The sequence below is a fragment of the Coturnix japonica genome, chromosome 18 (assembly GCF_001577835.2).
Source record: "Coturnix japonica isolate 7356 chromosome 18, Coturnix japonica 2.1, whole genome shotgun sequence".
Classification (NCBI taxonomy): domain Eukaryota; kingdom Metazoa; phylum Chordata; class Aves; order Galliformes; family Phasianidae; genus Coturnix; species Coturnix japonica.
Genome location: NC_029533.1, coordinates 2874245 through 2896595, shown reverse-complemented (window position 1 = coordinate 2896595; position 22351 = coordinate 2874245). Strand labels below are relative to the sequence as shown.

The 22351-nt window shown below is 39.1% G+C and overlaps 3 protein-coding genes and 1 long non-coding RNA gene across 6 annotated transcripts in view; 3 read left to right on the top strand and 1 right to left on the bottom strand.

Moving 5' to 3' along the window:
• Positions 1-867: 867 nt before the first annotated feature.
• FN3KRP (fructosamine 3 kinase related protein) lies at positions 868-7686 on the top strand. The gene is made up of 6 exons (XM_015879850.1): positions 868-1014; positions 2755-2906; positions 3902-3993; positions 4497-4579; positions 4967-5089; positions 5827-7686. Exons 1-6 carry the CDS (start codon positions 874-876, stop codon positions 6163-6165), a joined length of 930 nt encoding a protein of 309 aa, XP_015735336.1. The 5' UTR covers positions 868-873; the 3' UTR covers positions 6166-7686.
• Positions 7687-7803: 117 nt separating this feature from the next.
• Positions 7804-14798, top strand: FN3K (fructosamine 3 kinase). 2 transcript variants are annotated; one of them, XM_015879852.2, is made up of 7 exons: positions 7804-8386; positions 8875-9044; positions 10086-10237; positions 11043-11134; positions 11585-11667; positions 12508-12630; positions 12905-14798. In XM_015879852.2, the coding sequence occupies exons 2-7, from the start codon at positions 8904-8906 to the stop codon at positions 13241-13243; spliced, it is 930 nt and encodes a 309-aa protein (XP_015735338.1). In that variant the 5' UTR covers positions 7804-8386; positions 8875-8903; the 3' UTR covers positions 13244-14798. The 2 variants fall into 2 exon arrangements, with proteins under 2 accessions (XP_015735338.1, XP_032304200.1); XM_032448309.1 differs by lacking the exon at positions 7804-8386 and having other exon boundaries at positions 8422-9044.
• LOC116654212 lies at positions 14515-15536 on the bottom strand. The gene is made up of 2 exons (XR_004309247.1): positions 15421-15536; positions 14515-15032 (listed from the first exon to the last, which is right to left on the bottom strand). It is a non-coding gene; the product is annotated as an uncharacterized LOC116654212 (long non-coding RNA).
• A 35-nt stretch (positions 15537-15571) lies between these two features.
• The window catches only part of TBCD (tubulin folding cofactor D), a 97623-nt gene continuing 90843 nt past the window's right edge, over positions 15572-22351 (top strand). Inside the window, exons 1-6 of one of the 2 annotated variants that reach the window (XM_015879840.2) lie at positions 15572-15928; positions 18166-18216; positions 18379-18476; positions 19396-19497; positions 20280-20426; positions 21152-21207. In XM_015879840.2, coding sequence (XP_015735326.1) covers positions 15745-15928; positions 18166-18216; positions 18379-18476; positions 19396-19497; positions 20280-20426; positions 21152-21207 — 638 coding nt within the window. In that variant the 5' untranslated portion in view covers positions 15572-15744. Of the gene's footprint in view, positions 15929-18165; positions 18217-18378; positions 18477-19395; positions 19498-20279; positions 20427-21151; positions 21208-22351 lie in introns of those variants that run through there. The other variant, XM_015879841.2, reaches the window with a different exon arrangement.

Here is a 22351-nt window from a genome sequence, read left to right as displayed (position 1 = left end):
TACATGCAGTAAATCTGACAAAACGGAGACGTCACATTTCTTGTGCACAAAAGTGTACGGTTCATTTGCTCCTGATGGTATCTTCACACACCGTGTGCTTTCCAGGGAAGTAAAAACATTGTGCACAGAAGCAATTATGGTACAATGAATGTTGTAAGATTAGTATAGCTCACCAGGTTGGGATTTGGTACGAACACAGCACAGATGATCGCGGCAGGCGCTGCAGAAGACAGAAATGTATCAGCATAGCAAAAGGATTCACGGTAGTTCTGTTTGGAATGCTACAGATCCACACATCCTGCCAAAGTCTGAAATATCAGCTTCTCTGTAAAGACAGTGAGGCTTTAAAAAAGAAATAAATAAAATGAAGCGACTTATGGGAAAGCCTGAAAATGAAAGGCAGGGACATTGCTGGGATGAAGGAAATTCAGTCCTATTGCAACCAGTGAGACCACAGGAAATGCTGTAAAATCAAAATATATACCTCAGAATTACAGAGACATGAATAAAAGGATCAGTCTTCCTGATCTTCCAGCTTCTATACTTGGAAACTTGTATTTTCGAGCAGGTTGACTAAATACTTAACAAAGTTTCCTACACAGTAACTGAAACTCACCAACGTCACCCCAAGTCCTAATGGGAAGAAAAGGGATTGAGCGATTTCTTTCAGACCGACACTGACCCATGTCCAGCACTGACGGACTGCAGAGGAGCTCATACAAAAAGCAAAGGCCCATCGCCCTCAGAGCTCACCGTCCATCCTGTCAGCTACACACAGCACCCGCCATCCCCTCACCTCACCCAATGGCCGCCATCTTGCACGCCCCGCCCCTCCTCTCATGGCGCACGCTCAGTTGGGCTCTGGCCGCAGCCATGGAGGACGCGTTGAGGCGGGAGCTGGGCTCGGCGCTGCTCCGCGCTACCGGGCACTCGGGGGGCGGCTGTATCAGCCAGGGCCAGAGCTACGAGACGGACGGCGGCCGGGTGTACGTGAAGAGCAACTCGAAGCCGGAGGTGGGGGGGGTTTTGAGGGTGGGATGTGTGCGCAGGGCCCTTGGTTCGATGCGGGGGGTGCGCGGGCTCCTGTGAGAGCGGCCGCTCCGTGGAGGTGGGCGGCAGGATCGGCCCGGGTGGAAGTTACTGCACGGTTACTCTGTGCTTGTGGCAGCACACGGCTTCATTGGACTGACCGAGCAACTTCTATTTGCATTTAATAACAAAAATATTTTTTGTTTGGGTCCAGAGGAGGGCCACGAAGATGATCAGGGGGCTGGAGCACCTCCCCTATGAGGACAGGCTGAGGGAGTTGTGTTTGTTCAGCCTGGAGAAGAGAAGGTTGCGGGGTGACCTCATTGCAGCCTTTCAGTACCTGAAGGGAACTTACTCCCAGGAGGGGAGTAAACTCTTGGAAAGGGCTGATAATAGCAGGACACGGGGAAATGGTTTTAAGGAACAGGCTGCCCAGGGAGGTTGTGGATGCCCCGTCCTTGGAGGTGTTCAAGACCAGGTTGGACGGGGCCCTGGGCAACCTGATCTAGTAAAGGTGTATGTTTGGTGGCCCTGCCAGGCAGGGGGTTGGAACTACATGATCCTTGAGGTCCCTTCCAACCCGGGTCATTGTGTGATGCTGTGTGATTTTAAAGTTTGCTTGCTCCTATAGGTGCTTCTCAGTTTGTTGACACTCCCTGATTGTATCAGGGAACCGAACAGAAGATAAATGGTAATGCAGCAGAACACTGACAGACTGAGCTGTCCTGTGTGAGGCTGCAAACGCTTTGGATTGAAACAGCCATTCTATTGAGGCTTTTGTTCAGTGTGTGTTTAGGTATTCGGTGCAAGGTAGGGCCATGGAAGAAGATCTGGAAAGATCTATTCAGTAATTGTTAGGGTTTTTATATTGTTAGTATTTTGCTCATGTCTGTGGATTCTAAATGCCAATTAAAGCGAACTGTGCCAAGCTGTTGTAATGCTGTGCAGTGTGGGTATATATCAGCAGTTTCTTTAAAAAAAATGAAATCCTCTAGAAAATGCTATTTTTAAAAACTATTAAAGTTAACAGCTTCACCTGTTATGATGACGTAGATGGACCTGCAGTGTTACAGACTTCCTCCAAACAAAGATATTACAGCAGTATTTCATTCTTGATCATCTCTAGGTTGTGGGATTTTAACTTGATGTCTGTTGTGAACAGTCCTATCTCTGTGTTTTGTATATTAGTAATGGAGGGCTTGTATTCCATTTCTGGTTTATTCATCATATTTCATTACTTCTACTTTTAGTAAATATTACCCATTTCCCATGTGTCTTCATCTGCAACTCCACGTAACTCTTCTAGAGCAGTATTTCTTCATGTGATTAGTGCCAGTAGAACAACACAAGGGAATGATGTTACTCAAAGTCATTCTAGTCATTTGCTTCATGATCAGTCAATGAAATACCACTTATGTTTCAAATCTGTGAGTTACATTCCTTCAGCTGTAAACAGAAGAAGCTGCTTTTGTGTTTATAGAGCATGGCAGAAATTACATCCCTTCGATTAAATCACTTTATGAAGTTCAGTCTCTAATTCTACCTGGCTGTCAGATGGGGTTGTTTGGATCTATCTCTGCCTTGTACATGCATTAACATACTTGCTTCTTGTTTTTATTCTTTTATTCATTTCTTGTTTACAACCTTGGTTGGTTTTATGAAATAATCTTCTTTACCTGTGACTGGTGTTAATAGAGATTAATACTTTCCTTTGATATTTGACAGGCTAGAAGGATGTTTGAGGGAGAAATGGCAAGTCTAGAAGCCATCCTGAAAACAGAGACAATAAAAGTGCCTAAACCCATCAAAGTTATAGACCTGCCTGGGGTCAGTACCCTGTTTGTGATGGAACATTTGGAAATGAGAGGCTTAAACAGGTAAAGCACAGCAGTGTCATTGCTTCTTGTGTCAGAAGTGTTGATTGTTGTGGCAATTAAATGTTTATTTTAGGGTTGAGGGGATGGAGGTTGTGTCAAGTCAAGTTATCTCTAGGAATTTATATAGCAGAGAACTATATAAAATATATCAGAATACTTCAGCTAGTAAATACATCAACAAGTGTGTGTTGTTGTGTATTTTTATAGTACTTAATTATTTTTAAATTATAGTTTGTTTTTTACAGTAAGGTAAACTATTTAGTCAGCTGCTTTATACACTTGCATTTGATATAGGAACTGCTGTTTATTATTTCTTGTCATGAAAATGGAAAGCCACTTCCAAACATGATTGCATCCAGATTTCATGTTATTTTTTCAATAGTTCTCACATTGGTTTTAATGGCTTTAAGCCTTTGGCCCTTCTCTGTTGCAAACACTTGAGCAATTTAAAAAGTGATGTGTATTTCCCTCCAGTTTCATTAGGGAGATGGGCATAGCTGGCTTCCTGCTTCAGTCTCAGTATTTCTGCAGCCAGCTTAGTTTCTCATTTGTGAAGACAACTCAGTGAACTCTATTAGGAAGAGCAGAAAGTCTGTTGTTTTTGCTGACTAAGATGAGAAGGGTTCAGATGCACAACTTGATCTACAAATTTCAGGGTATAGCTATGGTCTGCGTTAATGAGAAGAAAATGGAGAAATGACCTCACCTTAAATGATAGTGCCTTTAGAAGTAGGGAGAGATGTGAGAGGTGAGAGACAGGAGAAGTAGCACAGTTTTATTCATATGGGAGGCAGCTGGTTGTGAGAGTTGTTTGTAATTACAGCAGGACTTTTCTAAACTGTGTAGAGGGCAAACTTTAAAAGTTAAAAAGAAGATAAATGAGGGCCATTATGCTCTTTGTCTTATCAGTCTTTTAGAGAGAAGGAGGCAGAGTGAGTGACAGATCTAAAGAAGAGTCTGGGTTTTATCTTTGCTAAGGATACTTTTGTTTCTAGGCATTCATCAAAACTTGGAACACAACTGGCTGATCTCCACCTTCATAACCAGCAACTTGGAGAGAAGCTGAAGAAAGAAGAGAGCACAGTTGGTACAGTACACAGCTGTTAATGAATTTAACCTAGTTAATAATCTACAAAACAGTTAATTTAACTTCTGCTGTTTCAGGACACGTTTTCTTCTTCCAATAAAGTGTCTTAATATTTGTGGAAGAAACACCCAGGCTGAGTGGGGATGGGATTATTGGTATTTTTTTCCTGTTTGTTTTATTTTGGGCTTCTGTAAGCAAAATGAATATTCTATTTGGACCCTTGAAACCTTGAGCCATGGCTTCTACAAGGACAGGATATTAGTGCAGATATACTATATCAAAATAGGATGATGAATTTATAATGTAGTTAATTTACGTTGAGCTCTAAAGTTAACTGACAGCAACAACCATTGTAACAAAAAGTATATTAACGTGCTTTTCTTTTTTTAAATCTCAGTAGGAAAATCTTTGTACACTTCATTGTGTAGTTTTTAAGGTCCATTTGTAATTTAGATGCTTAGAATCTTGTCATTGGTATTGGATTTTTGTCTTTGGTTTGAAAGGTAAAGGGCAAGGGCAAATGGAAGTCCAGTTTGTGGATCAATTTGGCTTTCACACAGTTACCTGCTGTGGCTATCTTCCACAGGTAGGTTACATTTCATGAGAGTGATAGAATGTATTTTATTTTGCCTTGAATAATGCACAAAGGGCCATAAATGTAATAGAAATTCATTTATATATGACATTACAAAAAGAAAAAGCATTGTTTAGCCTGCAGAAGAAAGTTGTGCTTTGGACGCCACTTACGGATGCAGTAGACATCCATATCTTTTCTTTTTTTTTTGTATCTTATTGCTCAGTGAAAAGTATTTTCCCCATATTTTAACATTTCAAGATACTTTTTATTACATTTGTAACGTTTACTATTCATGGTGTTTTCAGCTTAAAGGCTGTGTATTCCTCCAATGTTATATTTGAAATAAGAAAAACTGTGCATGGTGTAGAACCAACATCTGCAATCCTCTTCCTACAGGTGAATGACTGGCAGACAGACTGGGTGACTTTCTTTGCCAGGCAAAGAATCCAGCCCCAGATGGATATGATTGAAAAGAATTCAGGAGACAGGGAAGCGAGAGAACTTTGGGCTCGACTTCAGGTAAAAGTTCTCTCAGTTGTTCAGATTTTCTTGTCGTAGATCAGTTCCTTCTTGTTGGTTTGCCTCAGTGCTGTTGATAAGACACTACTAGTCCTAGCAAGGACTCCAGCTTTTGGAGATTAAAATGCCTTTTAGTCTGTTTCACTGGCTTTTGTAAGTCACCCTATACACTAAAAGGAATGCGTGCCGAATGCCATTTGGCTTTACTGTCTGGGAAATTCTAGATCAAGTTCATGTTTCTCTTTCCCTCAAAAACATTCATGATGATAAATGTATATTTGGAGTGCTGTTCTGTGTGCTCTTTAAGGTTTGTGTCTGATTAAGTGACTGCAGTATTAGACATTTGGGTGTTATTTTGTAGAAATCTTTTCAAGATTGTCAGGAGTATCCTGAACTTTCTCATAATGACAAAGTGACTTCGCTTCATGTTATTTCTAAAGCCTGTTAGGTGCTATGGCGCTGAATTTAGTTTTACATTTTGAAGTTTTGAATGCTGAAGAACCACCTGAACAGTTCAGTGACTGGTTGTCATCTGCTTCCTTTTGTGTAAAAGTAGAATTTCTTTTAATTTTATCTGCATCTCTGTTGATAAGGTCCTATGATGTTCCAACTTAATTTTTTAAACTGATTTTTAAGCAAGTTGAATTCATAGATGCAGCCTTTGCATCTATGTGGAAAAAACCCTATAATCATTCACAAATTCATTACTGATATGTCTTGCTTTTCTTCCCTTGCAGCTGAAGATACCCAGTTTGTTCTGTGATGTGGAAATTGTTCCTGCTCTCCTGCATGGAGATCTCTGGGGAGGAAATGTTGCAGAGGATGATTCTGGTCCAATTATCTTTGATCCAGCTTCCTTCTATGGCCATTCAGAGTATGAGCTTGCAATAGCAGGGATGTTTGGTGGTTTCAGCAGTTCTTTTTACTCTGCTTACCACAGTAAAATTCCTAAAGCTCCAGGGTTTGAAAAACGCTTAAAGCTTTATCAGCTTTTTCACTACATGAACCATTGGAACCATTTTGGTTCAGGGTACAGAGGGTCTTCTCTAAACATTATGAGAAATCTGGTAAAGTGATATCTTGCTCAAGCACGATGCTGCCTGTGTTGCTTGGAAAACTGTGCACTTGATGATGCAACTACAGGGCTGGCAATATTAAAATAGCTGTTAGATCCTTGACCCCATTGCTCAGCTTAAGACCTAGAATCTGTGAGTCCTACTGAGTACCAGGTGTGGTATATTCATCCCTTTTTAGCAAAGATGGAGAGGGAAATATCTAAGGAAGCAGCTTATTTGACTGTGTAAAAGATCCATTGATGTCAAGAAGGCATTGTGTGCTTGAGACTAGGCAAGTTAATAGAAATCAAAGCACTCAAGTGTAAATTATGTGGAATTTTTCTTAGGGACCAGTTGCTCTTAAGAGTAGAGAAATGCTGGGGATCATTTTTGTACCCTAATGGAAAATATTAGAGGAGTGTTTGCGAAATGTAAATCTGCTTTCCTTAATTACTGAGCAGGTGGCTTGAAAACTTGCTCCCTGTTTTTTGCTGTTCCTCCTGCCTATTCCACGATAGACTGCTCAGATCCTTTCAAGTCTTAATTTCCAGCTAGGTGAATGGAAACAGTGTAAACAAAATATTTGGACAGCCAACAAGATGGCCGTGTAACAGAAGCTGTACAAAGGGATTTGGACAATTGCTAATTGTTTTGTTAATGTGATTTCATTGAATGGAGACTGCTTCTCATTCTGATGAAAAGCAGTAGGAAGTTTGTATTTTTTTGGCATGCATTTTGCATTCCTGTTGGCTGTTCTGTGCTTGCCAGTCAGCCAGTTCCTGCATAGAGAAATTTTATTTTCACTGAAACTAGCTCTATTTTCTGAGTTATGCTGCTGTCCAATAGCATAAATTCTTAGAGCAGGTTTTCTCAAGTAAGACGCTCTACTTGTGTACATCACGTGAGGATGTGCTCTCTCATTAACAGAAAGGTACATTTTCTGATTGCTGTCATTGCCAACAGGGTAATGCTATCAAATTGTGGTATGTTCCTCATATAAATTATGTAGTTTAGCCTACAGGTGCCCTAGGTTAACTTATTTTTTTCAGTACCCACTAAGTGCACTTTTTAGCTCTAGGGGTAAGAGACATGGAACCAAAAGCTGTTCTGTAAGTTACATTTTAACTTCAACTCTTCATCACTGCCATAAATGATTTAATGATAGCTTTGCATATTAGCTACTTGTTGTACTTGCAGGATAATACTAAAACTGTAACCCTGCTGTTTTTGGTATAGGGTGGTAATGAAATTGCAGTGCCAGGTAGGTGAGATGATGATTCCTAACGTGAAATTTAAGTGTTTGGGAATGATTTTAATTAAAAATCTTTTCACTGGATATTGGAAGATCATTGCAAGTTTTCTAGCTGTTGGTTTTGCAGTTATTTGTAAGGATTGGAGAAGACAATCACTTGATATAACTTTGCTTAGTTCTACCACTAGACTCGTTGGCTGTTGAACTTTTGCAATAAAAAGTTGTAAAGCCTTGCTTGGTAGAATAGCTGCTCCTTTTGTCTTGTTCCATAATAAAAAGTTTTTCCTGTTGCTTATCGTTGTCTCTCTTTCCTGAATTAAAATATTACAGCTTGCTTTCATTCTTGGGGAGCTCCTTTATTTAACAGTCCACCCTGTTAAATCCCTCGTTTGTTGGATATAATGGCCAACAAGGACAATGGTGGTTGCACAGCCATAGATTCTAATTTGGAGTACTGTGTTGCTGAAGAAAACATTGATAAAATACACAGAGCTTAAAAACTTATCTGCTGTTTGGGTATTGTTGAAGAACTGTTCTCGCTATGCCCTTTTCCTTATACCAATTGTTCAAATGTAACATTCCATAACGCAGCTGATTGAAATATTTTTTTGATAGTCACTGTTTAGATTTCTTAATAGCTTATTTTCACATATCTTCATAAAAAGGTAAAAGTTACTTAACAAAGTTGCTGGGCTTATGACATCTTCAATGTCTTTATGTTGTTAAAATACTCAACTACTTTTAACTTCTCACCTTCTAATCATAACAGAAGTGGATTTTCTGTCAGTCATAGGCAGGAATGATAAATGCTAAATTTTCAAAGATCATCTTTTTGCAATAGAACAGAAAACATTTTTGTGTTTGAAGGAAAATCGTATGGATACCAGAGCTCTGCTTAAGTTTAACTAGAGGTTGGAGACGAGGATGAGATCTTTTCTGAAAGTGAGTTGCTGGGGAAACCTAAGGATGAAACTGTTCCAGTTCTGTGAGGTAATATTTTGTTTTTACATATGAATATTGTATCGTACCCCTCTTAATTCTTGTCCATGTTTGTCTTGACCGACTTACAGTCAGCAGCGTTATTCAACAGCAGACTAAAAATATGTTACTTGTGTCTTTAAGACCCACAGCGCGATTCGTAGTGTTGCGTATAGACTCCCTCTAGTGGATTTGTTTAAGAATTACTTTTCCACCAACGCAAACAGCTTAAAAAAGAAAAACGGGTTCAAACTACAAATACCAGCAGCTCTCAGTGCTGTTGAGAAAGGACCCAGGACACACCTCTCAGTTTTATTCTACGAATATTTTCTTCTATGTGAGCCGATGGAAGGGAGGCACTTTGCAATATTATCTCTGGATTAACTATTTTTTTTGCTGCTATTTTTTTGTTTGTTTGGATAGCCCTTGATACCTCATAGCAGCGTGACAGTGAAAGAAGGACCCAAACCCTTAATCTTGTTTTGCACTGGATTTAGCAGGAGACAGTTGCAGAAGCCTGGGAATTACCATGGAGAAGATCCTGAAAACAGAATTGAAAACTTCAGTTCTGAAGGCATTTGGGAGCTCGGGAGGAGGATGTATCAGCCAAGGCCAAGCTTATGAAACAGACAGTGGACGAGTATTTGTTAAAATCAACAACAAACCTCAGGTTAATGCCAGCAGATATTTAACTATTAATGTTATTGCATGTAGAGAGCTTTTCTCTTTTAAAAACAGATGATTGATGATTTAGAGTTCTGCATTTTCAGGCTTTTTTCAGCTTTCATTTCAGTTTTCTTTTAAAATCTGTGGTTACTTTACATCAAGTGTTAACATAGTGAGTTTGGTTAATGGAAAATGAGATTTTTAATGCACTGTCATAGTAATCAACAACAGGAATTGTCATTGTTACATGTAAACAAGGGGCTGAGTACAGAGCTATTATTGTAGCGCTTAGTTTGGAAAAGTCTAAAGCTGAATTTGCATTCACTGCATTCCTTTTCATGTTTCGTTGGGTTGCTTGGTTGATTTGGTTTGTTTGTTTTAAGCTGTGAAGGTTTCAAACTTCCCATTGGCTGGATTTTCTACCGTAATATTGCAGATATTCAGACTGAGCTCTTGTCTTTTCTGTTACTAAATGAATACAGTATTCAATTGGTGTTTGTTTGTTTGTTTTTTCAATACCGTGCAGCAGAAACTTGTTATATCAATATCTTAAAGTGCCTTAAAACTGCTGTGAAAAACATCTTCCCTTCAAAAATGCAGAGTACAGGCTTGGACTTTGTACTGTTATCTCATCTGGTGGCCACTGACCTGTATGGAGATGAGAACCAGTTTAAGGATTCAGTCTTTTATTTTATTTAGTAGTGGCCAACTGTGGGTTGAAGGAAGAAGTCTTGGGTTTTATCCATAGAGATCCTGTTATGTCTGAGTAGTTTATTTCCATAAACAACTGGGAGTTCAGGGTGGAGTATTACATACCCCACTACCCTGGAACAAACTGGTGAAAATTAATGAGGAAAAATAAACAAAATAAGGCACTGAAGTCTCATTGTATAGATTGAAAGTTACACTCTTTTTACCAAGATAAAGCAAACTGTATTAAATCTGCAAACAGTATATATATATATATATATATATATGTTTTTTCCTAAGGTACTTGTTGCAAATATCTCTATTTTAGCTGAAGGATGTTCTTATTCCTGGACAGGCTAGAAAGATGTTTGAGGGGGAAATGGCAAGTTTAGAAGCAATTCAGAAAACCAATATTGTGAGGGTGCCTCAGCCTATTAAAGTAATTGACCTTCCTGGAGGAGGAGCAATGTTTGTCATGGAGTACCTGAAGATGAAGCACCTCAACAAGTACGTCTGTACATCTTTTTCTCTTTTTTGATATATTTTTTTGTATCTTAGATTTTTTTTTTTTTGTCCTGATTGCAGCTGGGAACAAATGAATGTTGTTCCTCATACCTGGTATGCTGCTGTGTTTTAGATGAGAATAACGCTGATAACACTGTTGTTGCAGAGCAGTGCTTACATTAAGTCAAGGACTTTGTCAGCTTCTCACACCTCCCTGCAGAGAGGAGGCTGGGGTGCACAAAAAACTAAACAGAAACAGGGAGGCACTGCTCAGGGTCTCACTGGGTATAAGTCAGCAGGTTTTTTTTAACATTTACATTACATTGCATACAACAATTATGTTGTGCATCACTTGTTTTGTACATTTTTATAATTAATATTTTTCCCTTAATTCTCTGTCCTTTATCTTAACATATGAGTTTTGTTGTTGTTTTTCTGATGTTCTCCCCCCATCCCACTGTGGGGAGTGTGGGTAAAGACTGTGTGGTGCATATCTGTCTATCGGGTTAAACCACACCACTTGGTACAGCAAGTATTTATCAAGACTGATGTTTCTATGTTTATGCATGCAACCTTGTGAGTGTTCTTTCTTTTTTACCCTAAGAACATAATTTATGTTCTTTTTTACTATCACATTTAATCAATTATTGTCTAGCTATTTGCTCCCAGTTGTGTGCTTGTGAAGTTCATTATGTCTGGCAAGTGTAAAACCTTACACTTGGTCATAATGAATTGAGATTATTTTTTTTCCTGTAATGTTTTGTCCATTTGTTTAGTTTCAGTTTTGTTTTGTTCTTTGATCCTCCAGATATTCTTCAAAGCTTGGAGAGCAGATAGCAGAGCTTCATCTTTATAACCAGAAACTTGGAGAGAAATTGAGGAAGGAAGGAAATACAATTGGTAAAATATAGATTCCTGTGTACTGAAACAAAAATGATTTGGCTGTGGTATAGTAGTGTGTTAGACTGGCTACAGGCAGTACTAGGACACTGTTGAGTTACTGAGCTCTGTCAGTAATACTCATTACTAGCTTGGAGTTTCAGTTTATGCTTGTAGCCATCAACTTCAAAATCACTTCATATGGGCAGCGCTGGAGCAGCTTAGTCTCTTATTTGCTGTTGTACTTTATTTAGTTTATTGTTTAAAGTTTTTTAATTTTTACATGTTTATATTCATGTTCTTTCCATTTTTAGAGGGTGTTGAGACAATGAGAAAATTGTAAATTTATTTGCCCATGCTTGTGTATTGTGGTTTGTTTTTTTTTCTTTTCCTATAATCTGAAATGTAGCCCTGTGTTTGCAAGCCTTGCTATATAAAGATCTCAGAACTGCTTGTGTTTATGTTTCTTAGGTAAAGGAGCCAGTTGCTCTGATTTTCAGTATGTGGATAAGTTTGGATTCCATAAGGCCACTTGCTGTGGTTATATACCACAGGTACGTTGCCCATTTGTGAAAGGTGACGTGGTTCTGTAAACTCCTTAGATAAAGGTTTGTTTCATTGGCCTTCAGCTTTAGGATAACAGTTCTGCTTTCACAGCTTCATTTTGTCCTGATGATGAAGGGAATATGGTGGTTCTTCAATGTGTGTAACCTGCTACCATGAATGTAACAATAGAGTGGATTGAATAAGAATTTGAAATAATTTGGGAATTCTTTAGCCTTGTGATAGTTAATAGAATAAGCACCTCTTCCCCAGCCATGTCTTTGATTTTGGTTTTCTAAACTCCTATTGCATAGATTTTTAATGGCAAAATCCACTGTTCTTAGAGAGCTTTGTCACTTAAGATATTGGAACTATCTCTGAGATAAATCAGTCACTTGCTGACTGTGCATGACTGAATTTCATCCTACTAATTAACTGAATCAGTGTACTACTATTTGAAAGACCTCGTTAAGTACAGATTTATACCAAATTAGAAACACATTGCCTAATAAAAATAAATCCTTTTGCATTTCCAGAAAGGCTTTGGAATATAAATGGAACAACTGAAATGGGCTCACCAGAAATTATACCTCCAAAACACATTAAGAAAATGTCAATGAATGAAAATAGGGAGAACCTCAACTTACACCTCATGTGAAAGTCAGACTTGCTTAGGCATGGAAGAAAGCATCACTTCAGACTGAGCAATTGACTGAATGTCTAATAGAATTCTAATTAGCATGTCTAATACCAACATCGTGACAGTATCAAACATCTTAACTTGTTATGCACTGACTGCATATCTTAACATATCTTAAAATAGTTCTAAATGTCTGCATCATGTTTTCTAGGTGAATGAATGGCAGAGTGATTGGCCTTCTTTCTTTATTCGTCACAGACTCCAAGCTCAGCTGGATCTGATTGAAAAAGATTATGGAGACAGGGAAGCAAGAGAGCTTTGGTCACAGCTGAAGGTATGAACCGTATCTTAAATGTGTGGGGTTCTTTGAATGTTACAAGATATGTATCAGTGGAATTTTAAATATACTTTATAACAGGTTTACGTAACTTTTCACAAGCAACAGTAACAGCTTCATGGCTGGTCCAACAGCACCGTCAGCTGGAAGAGTTCATGTTACTCTTCCAGTTGTTTTTTTTTTGTTATTTTTTTTAATAAGATAATGAAAATAAACCTGCAATTTTGTTTTAAGCTCTTTAATTTTTACATGTTTGTTCATATTCTTTTAGGTGAAGATTCCTGAAATGTTTTCTGATGTAGAAATTGTTCCTGCTCTACTGCATGGGGACCTGTGGGCAGGAAATGTGGCTGAGGATGAATCTGGGCCGATTATCTTTGACCCTGCTTCCTTCTATGGCCACTCAGAGTTTGAACTGGCCATTGCTGGAATGTTTGGTGGGTTTAGCAGCTCATTTTTCTCTGCCTATCATAGTAAAATACCCAAAGCTCCAGGATTTGAGAAACGAAATAAATTGTATCAGCTCTTTAATTACATAAACCACTGGAACCATTTTGGGACAGGATACAGAGGATCTACCATAAATGTAATGAAAAAACTTTTAAAGTAAGCAGACAGGGACTATGTAATTTCTCAAACCTGAGTGATTAGCAGCCTCTGCTTATCAGAAATAACACAAGCTAGGAATCAGTGTTGATGATAAAACCCACGACAAGGCTTAGTAGACTTTTGAGCCTCACTAATTGTTAAAAGTGATTGATTGCCTATTTTTTAACATATAATAGTTTACTAGCACAAATTCATACACAGAAAAAAAAAAAACTGCAGTGTTTATGAAGACTCCACTGGGTTGGGAAGTAACATTACAGTCAACTTGACCTTATTTTGTATTGGGAGTATCACTTCTGCTGTATTTCCACAGTTGTTTGCAGCTTACCACATCTATTGGTCTTTCAATACTGAGAGTTCCTGCTGTGGGACTGGTGCTGGAAGTAATCACTGGTTTCTTGGCTTTCCCCTCCATTTGTTTTGTTTTGCTTCAGTTTTCTGTCTGTCTTTGCTCCTTTTACCTATTTATGTTTGTCTTCATTTCTTTCTATGTAAGGGTTATGATTCAAAATTTAAGTTAGATTTTATGAATGTGAAAATAAAAACATTTTCTTTTGGATTTAAAGGTAGGCAGGGTCCTTCAGACTGCAGTTGACACTAGCATTCCTAATATTTATTTTAATGTAATTAAATGGTTTTTTGTGTTTCCCTGAGAAATTCAGTTGAGTAGTTTTTCTTAAAAGACATGCTGCTGTAGTTCCTTGGTAGTTAATTATACGGTCAGAAAATGGATCATTGCCATAACTTTGATAATAACATAGTTTTAACAGTCTTTATTGTGCATAATGCTCTGATAGGAACATTTAAATAACTGTGAAAACATAGCAAAGAGTAGGAGGGATACTTGTTTGCATAGCGAGTATCAACTTTGCTGTGTTGGTTGGTGCCTGATGTATTTCACTTTTAGATAATGTACAAAGCTGGTCTGCTCTGCCAGTGCTGCTTTATTGGGGGAACAGTGTCACACTGGATGGCTTTATCTATTTTAGTATTCCTGATGTTCTATTTTTATAGAAAATGGGCAGTGAGGATGTGGGGAGAAAACTGTGCACCAAAGGTGCTGGTGTACAATGTGAGCTGGGGTATGTTAGCGACATATTTTTATAAAGAAAAGTAGTAAAAGCAAGTCATGTGGCCCAATAAATGAACTAAGAATGGTAGAACTTCTGTGTGCAATATTTGTGTGGCTGTAGTGATTAATAGGCAAAATATCATATTCAGAAATAGCAGATGACTTGGTTTAAGTGGATGTGCCATGAAGATTTATTAGATTTTTTTGTAATTTATACTATTTAAAATAATTTAATTATCTAAATATAACAGAACAACTTATTTTTTTTACTTCCTTGATTTTGGGCTACAGTTGGTGGGATTATACACTTGATACAGCTTGAAAAGTGGAAAAATAGAGTGAGAATACAGTTGAAATTGTAGCTGAAAGAACAATGAAGTGCTGAGTCCTCACATTTAATCATGTGTGTGATTCAGGTGTTGCACTGAAAATACATATGAGCTTAAGATGTATTGTTGTCCAATAAAACACTTGTGTTACAGAAGCCAGTTGTGTGGTGTACTTTCCTTCTGTGGTTGTGTTTCGTATTAATGAATGTGATCCTGAAGATGGATATTTGAGGATGGCTGGTGTTGCCAGATCTTGAGAAGGAGAAACCCCCACCTGTCCTGTAATGACTGAAGTTTACCCCTTCTTTTGCAGCCGATAGGGAATGAATGAATGAGCACCCCTGGGGGGGACCCTGCATCTCTGCATCCTGCTCCTTGGGCTGTGTGCTCTGTCAAGCAAAAGGAAAACATGAGGAGGCTTTATTCAGTGTCTGCTTTAGGTTCTGACTTCAGTGTGTCAAGAGAGGAGCAGCCACGTAGTGCTGCTGTGGGGTAAACAGGAGCTGGGGGGCAGGGGGGGGGGGAACTGGGTGGAAATGTGGGGTAGATGAGGGGTAAAACATCGTGATGCCGAACTGGGCACACGTGAACCTGCTTGTATCTTCCACTCTCTGGAATGTGAGAACTATTGCACCTTCGTGCTTTAAGAGTCGACCATTACCCTCCCCACCTCAACCACGGTGTGATTAAGAAATGGCGGTGGTTACAGATAACCAGCGTTTTGCAACTCCTTTTTGTGTTTTATAACCTATGCCCAATGCTTTAAGCCAAATTTACCTCAGGTGTTAACGACTGTCAGAGCCTTTGCTCCATAGCGGCTCACAGCTGCTCGCTACCGGCCGCCCGCTCAGCCCCGCCCCGCACACGGGTGTTGCCGTCCCTGCTTTGGTCCCACTCCCGCTCCGTAGCAGCAGTGCTGGCTGTGAGCAGCGCTGTGCCGGTTGCCGGGGCGATCCGTGGGTTGTCTCGGTGTCCCGGGGCTGTCGCCATCACCGTGCGCCGTCTCGGAGCCGCGTGTGTGTGGGGCGGGTGCGGCCTAAGCGCGGAACCGCGGCGCTGTGAGACGCAGCGCTGTGACGCGGAGCTGTGGCGGCCTCGGCCATGGCTGTGGGAGAGACGGATGGAGCCGGCTCGGAGGAAAACAGGAACCGGGAGGATGTCATCGCCCGGGGGAACATCCTGGAGAGCTTCACCGAGAGCCAGGAGGTGCGGGCGCTCCTCGGGAACCTCAGATGTGTGTACGGGGACTCGGTGGCCCAGGAGGTGATCGTGGAGAAATTCATCGGTAAGGCACTGATGGCTTGAGCCTTTTGTTTCTTTGTTTGTAAGTTAATCATCGTGGGTTAATTATAACCTTGAAACTTCTTTCAACAGGTAGTTGGGATTTTCAGTTTTATGTTTTTTTGCAGGTTCCACCCAGGGCTTGGATTTAAGGCCCTGAGTTCTGAGCCGTGCGGAACCTCCCGCTCCCTGCACAGAAAACAGCCGAGCTAACGTTTGTTTCTGCCACATAAAGTCATTTTTTGGCACCTGACTTCTTCTTAAATGCATCCATTTTGAGCTCGGGAGCCATAATTTAATGTTTTTTAATCTTCGTGTTGCTTGTAAAACATGAAGAGCAGCACACACGTGGTGTTAATTCTGATAGGAGGGGCCTCAGCTGTGACCGCAGCAGAGTGGAGCTCCCTCCCAGCACAGGTGTGATGTTCACCTGGTGCTGTCTGAGGCACATGGCTCATAGAGCTCCCAGCTTTGGATCTGATGCGATGTCCTGACCGGGTAACCTGCAAAACTTACTTTTGTGTATCTAAAATCAAGTGAAGTGGGTCAGAGCTTTGTATCGCTTTTGGTGAAATGATGGAATTGCTGAATCCTGTCCTGCTTCGTTGTCTGGGCTTTTGATAAAACCAAGTAGGCCAGCAATAAACCAGGAAAGGCTGGATTTGGAAATCTGACCTAGAAGTTACTCCATTGAATTAGCTGATAGTGGTCCATCTAAAGAGCTGATGACACAGAACTGCTCAGAAGGAAGTAGTAAGAACACTCATGTTATGAATATCCAGTCTCATAAGTGAAATGGCAGAGATGATGGAGTAGGAAAGCACTTAACATCATCAGCTGCTGAAGAGCCATCATCTTGTCCAGCTGATGGTGCTGCCATGCCTCACTTGTACATCACTGTCTATTCAGGCTGTATTTGAGCATTTCCTGTGTGTTTCTCTGCTCTATCACTTATTCTTGGGAGAAAAATCACATTGCTACCTGCTGCAAAACCGCCTTGTGCTCTTCTTGGGAATGTGTCAGTTGAAGATGGGGGATGTAGCTGTATCGCAGGTATCAGAGCATAATATTGCTTAGAACGTGCCATTGAAACTGACAGTTAGTATTTAGTGTTACAAATTATTAAGTGACCTTTCATGGCGATTGTTCCCAACATGGTGACAGGGTAAACGAGTGGTTTACAGATATGAAGGTTAGTTATCTTCATCTACAAGCAGGCAATGCAGTAATAATTAATTACAGAAGATTTTGACACAGGTCTCAAGAACGTTCACAAAAACACGTGATGCATTTTTAGTGAGCTGTTAAAGCCTGGATTAGATAATTGCATTTGCAACAACAGTTGTGGAGGGCAGTTTTAGTCTTTTTTTCATAACAGCACTAGAAATTGATTGATTGATTGATTGCAGTTCATTCTCTTCAACGTTTTTATTTATGGTTTCATTTTGTATTACCACTCTCTGATCTGGGAAAGCAATCTGATGGGATAATGAGTTGGACTTAAACTCCACTTAGGCTTCATGCTATTGCTTTGAGTGTAGATAGAATTCCTTGTATTCTGTGTTTCTGCTATTCGTACCCAATTCAGATATCATTAATTATAATAGAAAAATAATGATAGTGGGGAATGCAAGCTCCCATCTTGATACAGGAGACAGCACTGTGGAATCGCATTGGAATTGTACAAGTTAGTGCAAGGATGCTGTTGGACTGGCTGATGTCTTGAATGTGGTTGTGCAGTGTCATCCAGTGGTCAGCTGTAGCACTGCTGAAGCTGTATTATGTCAAACCTGAGTCTGATGTGAGAAGGAGGAAGGCTTAGAGAGCAGAACTGTGAGAGAAACAAATGCAGGAAAATGAAAGATTGAGATTTCAAATTAAAAAGCAGTTTTCTGACCAAATACCTAAAATGAGCCAGGTAATCACCAGGCAGTGTTGATCATTGAATGATCTCTTTCTGAAGTGTAACTTTGATCTAACAGTAATTTGGGAGACTCCTGGAAGAGAGCATTTGATTCAGTACAGGTAAATGATGTTACTGCACAGCTCTTGTATTTTTACGCTAACTTCTCTGTTGTTCTCTTGCTCTTTGACCTCATTTAAAGGTGTGGCAACAGTTAGCTTGAGGATATTGAAATCTTAAACTAAAGCAGTCAAGAATCAGGAGTGTGTCTGTTTCAACTAATGGCTTTAAAGGCCTTTAATTTGAATTATTAATCACAGATATCTCTTTCTTTTCAGTTATAATGGACAAGTACCAGGAGCAGCCTCACTTGCTGGATCGCCACTTAGGTAGGAATGTCATCTTTTACACAATAATTTTTGTGCCCAAGATTGCTATGGTTAATATTAGATATATTGTATGACTACTACCTCTCTCCCAGCTACTAGAAGTATGAGAAACCGCCATCCAACTGTATGTGTTCTCACTTTTTTTTCCTCTCCTTTCATTAGAATGGATGATGAATATGTTGCTGGATGTAATACGAGACAGTGGATCTCCGCCTGTGCTTTTTCACTTGGCTTTTAAATTTCTTTACATCATTACGAAGGTACAAAAACCCTACAGAATTAAACATTTTATAACTGAAAGTATGTAGATTACCAGTATCTTTATTTGCTGTTTAAGTAACTTGAAAACATATGTTAGTTTAAAAATAGAAAAACAGTGATTATTGTTTGAGTAATGCAGTAAAACCTTTTAAATTGTAGTGTGAAAGATTGTTTTGGGTTTTTTTGTGGGAGGAAAGCAGCAGTTCCTTGATACTTCATCCTATGTATTGATAAAGAATAGTAAAAAGCGAGGTCAGAATGCATTAAAGATGTGGATTGGAAGATCTTGAGTGTTAACTTGAGTCATAATGTTAAAAAGAAGAGTACAGCTAAAGCACATTGAAGAATTAGATTGTGGAATTTCCATCTGAAATTCTAAAACATGCTTTTTTATTGCAAGGACTCAATGCTGGAATTGAGTCTAAGATTGTGGAGTCTCCATCAGTGGAGATACTCCAAACCCTACTGAATAGATGTGGTCCTGGACAATGTGCTGCATGAGGAAACATTTCTTTCCTTTGAGGATTGCAGAGCACTGGAACAGGCTGCCCAGTGGGTCTGTGTGCTCTCATCCTCCAGAGATATTCAAATCCCACATGGATGCCGTCCTGTGTAACCTACTCTAGGAAACCTGTTTTTACACAGGGATTGGACGAGGTGATCTCCAGAGGTTCCTTCCAGCCTCTGTGATTCTGTAACCTTGCTTGAGCAAAGGACCTAAACTAGATGGTCTTTGGAGGTCCCGTGTTTTGTTTTCATTCTTTCATGAATTCTTACTAAGTTTGTAAAAATGCCAAAATCTCAAGGTTAATTCTGTTCTTATTGTACAAGGTTTGTATAATATCTCATCAGTGGGTCTTTTCTTCAGTGCTTCATGATGATGGATGGCTTACTGAATTTTGAAACCTTGTGTTACAGGTGAGAGGATACAAACTTTTCCTCCGACTGTTTCCTCATGAAGTCACTGATCTACAGCCTGTTTTGGACATGATTGCAGACCAGAATCCAAAAGACTGTGAGGTAAGAATCTGCCATACTTCTGTGTCTCCCAACAGAAAAATCTGAAGAAGAATGGAACAATGTAAGAAATTGTTCTCAAAAAAACCCCAACAGCATGTAAAGGTGTGGTATGCCCTGTGCAGCATTAACTTAACAGCTGGACTTAATGCAAAAATCAAGATTTCATCATGTATCCCACTTATTTAAAATGCAGAGTAGCTGGGAATGTTTTGAGTAAGTGTTGGTTGAAACACTGTACAAGCAAATAATTTCTGCAGCATGGGTTGAAATACTGTAGCTCATATTGTTATATCTTTTTTGAGTGAGGAAAAAAATACAACTGCAAAAGGCTTGTAAACATTGATTACATTTGAATGATCATCATCTATCTAAAGATAGGAGAGGTTGTGAATATGAAGGCCATAAGTGTACTGCTTCTCTAAATGCAAACAGATTTTTAATAAATAGCTTCTATTAGCATTACTGTTGATGTTGGTATAGTTGTACAGCTTTTATTTCTTAAATAGCAATTGCCACAAAACTAATCTTTTTCATACAACTTTTCATAGTTGTTATATATGTAGTTCATATTGATCTTTATTACTGTAGAGGCTCTGTAGAAGTTGTTTCTCATTCATCTGCCTCTGCAAACACACCTCAGGTTGTTTCAGAACTTTCAGATTCAGTGTTTTTGTCTTCCTAGTTTGAAGGTTCCTTGGAAGTTAGTTGATCTGTTTGCTCCAAGCACCGTGTTGGAGTACCTTCCAGGAAACCAAGTGCATATCTTGACTATTCTTTTTCAGACTTGGGAAACTCGTTACATGCTTTTATTATGGCTCTCCATGATATGCTTGATTCCTTTTGATCTGGCTCGGTTTGATGGAAAGGTTGTTTCTGAAGAAGGCCATTCTCGTATGCCAACAATGGATCGCATACTTGAAATAGCGAAAGTAAGTATAGTACGTCATGTGTAATATGCTCAAACATTTGGCATTTTTCTTTGGCTTATTTTTTTCAATGTATAACAAATGCTGGCGTGTTTTCTAAAACATTACAGTTTCAGAATCATTTCTATACACTTCTTTAGTGAGTGTGAATTTTTTTTTCTCTGAGGAAATATTTTATGGGTATCTGATAGGAGTCTGTGCCTTTGACTGTGTTAACAGCTTTTAGAGTTTAAAAATATCAGCTAAGTTTTCTGAGAGCCAAGTGTGATTATTTATATAGGAATTTAGTGTTTGGTCAGGATGAGTAACACGTGAAGAAGCTACGACTGCCTGAAGAATTTTCAGCAAAAGTCATAAAATTATACTTGGCATAAGCTTGAAGTGGTGAATGTGTCATCTCTTCAAGATAAAGATGAACAGCCCCTTTTCCACAAACACCTGAACAGCTGGTGCTTTTCAACACTGCAGCACTTAAATGGCTCATCACTTGTAGAAATGCAGTAGTACAAATGTGACTGCGTTGTAGGGTTTCTATAAAGGTAAACTTGCTTTGAAAGAAACTGGATGTGATACTGTTTGTTAAATGGAAAATTCTCTTGTTTTTACTGTCTTAAACTCAGTGCAGTGTTTGTACATAAATATTACATAATAATGTGTAAAGTTCAGTAGTTGTGTTATTAAATCTGCATGTTTGAATTCTTTTACAATGAGTTTTCTTTTGTCTTTAGTGTTACTTGGTTGTCAGTGATAAGGCTCGAGATGCGGCTGCTGTGCTGGTTTCAAAGTGAGTCCCTGCTGTGCTTGATAGAAAGGGGAAAAAACAACTCCCTTTTCATGTGTCATTTTTGAGTCTGATGGACCAGTAATGTTAGCACTGGGAGGACAGAAAGTTGTCAACTGTATGTGAGATGTTGAACCTGCTTGAATCATATCCAGTAATTTGTTCATTACTGGAGATGTGTTTTGTGCTAGAAAAACAGCTATCCATCACAAGTGTTTCTAGAAGTTCCTTACAGCTAACAGAATTCTCTTCACATTGCACAGAGTTTGAAAATGATGAAGTTACTCAGTATTGCTGCTTAGTTTGCAGCACTGTGCATAGTAAATGGGCAGATGCTGTGTTAAGGGCTGGTTGTTTAATAGAGGTACATAAAAAGAAATGTCAATGCTAGATTCCTAATATCCCTACTGTCTCTTCCCTTTCCTGTCCAGAAAACAGCACTTCTGTTTTCATAGGCTTGTAGTCAATTAATTAAGCAAATAAAACCAAGCACAGTGGGAATTCCTAAATCCACTTGTTTCACAGGGATTGGTGTTCAGACAAGAAACCACTTGGGAAAGAGATGCAGTTTTTCTGACTTTTTTTTTGCATCCTTGCAATCTCTGTATCTCTGCTGGGGTTGTTTATAAACCTGAAATAATGAAATTCTTTCCTTCTCTGGTACATTAGTGGAGATTGGTTTTATTTGATATACATATGAAAATAAATTGCATGGAATGTAAACCATACCAGTACATGCAAACCTTTATTTGCTATGTATGCCTTAGTATATATCTTATTCTAATATGTTTTAATGAACAGGAGCTTGAGTCAGCTTAGTTTGTTCTTTTTTCCACAGTTTTTTCAGTTTTCTTCTTTAACTAAGCAAGGACAGCTGTCTTCATGCTTGCATCTACTCCAATATACGCTAGGGGGCTCTGCCAACATAGGTTTGCCAGGACAGCTACAAGAGCAGGTGCTGTGGGGCTGAACAAAATGCGATAATAATTATCCTGGATGAGGGTAGTTACTCTGAAAAATAAAATCAGCATTAGCATTTTTCTCTGGTCTGAAGGATGCACAGCATTTATAAGGCTTAACTGCATCAAAATAGTTGTTAAACATGACTTTAATACAGCAGGTTCTTACTGTCATTTTGGGAAATAGC

Excerpts from the sequence above, each read along its gene's own strand:
- FN3KRP (XM_015879850.1), top strand. The coding sequence starts at position 874 with ATGGAGGACGCGTTGAGGCGGGAGCTGGGCTCGGCGCTGCTCCGCGCT. Across the intron at positions 1,015-2,754 it reads AGAGCAACTCGAAGCCGGAG|GCTAGAAGGATGTTTGAGGG; the intron begins GTGGGGGGGGTT and ends GATATTTGACAG. Across the intron at positions 3,994-4,496 it reads GAAAGAAGAGAGCACAGTTG|GTAAAGGGCAAGGGCAAATG; the intron begins GTACAGTACACA and ends TTGGTTTGAAAG.
- FN3K (XM_015879852.2), top strand. The coding sequence starts at position 8,904 with ATGGAGAAGATCCTGAAAACAGAATTGAAAACTTCAGTTCTGAAGGCA. Across the intron at positions 11,668-12,507 it reads GCTGTGGTTATATACCACAG|GTGAATGAATGGCAGAGTGA; the intron begins GTACGTTGCCCA and ends CATGTTTTCTAG. Across the intron at positions 12,631-12,904 it reads AGCTTTGGTCACAGCTGAAG|GTGAAGATTCCTGAAATGTT; the intron begins GTATGAACCGTA and ends ATATTCTTTTAG.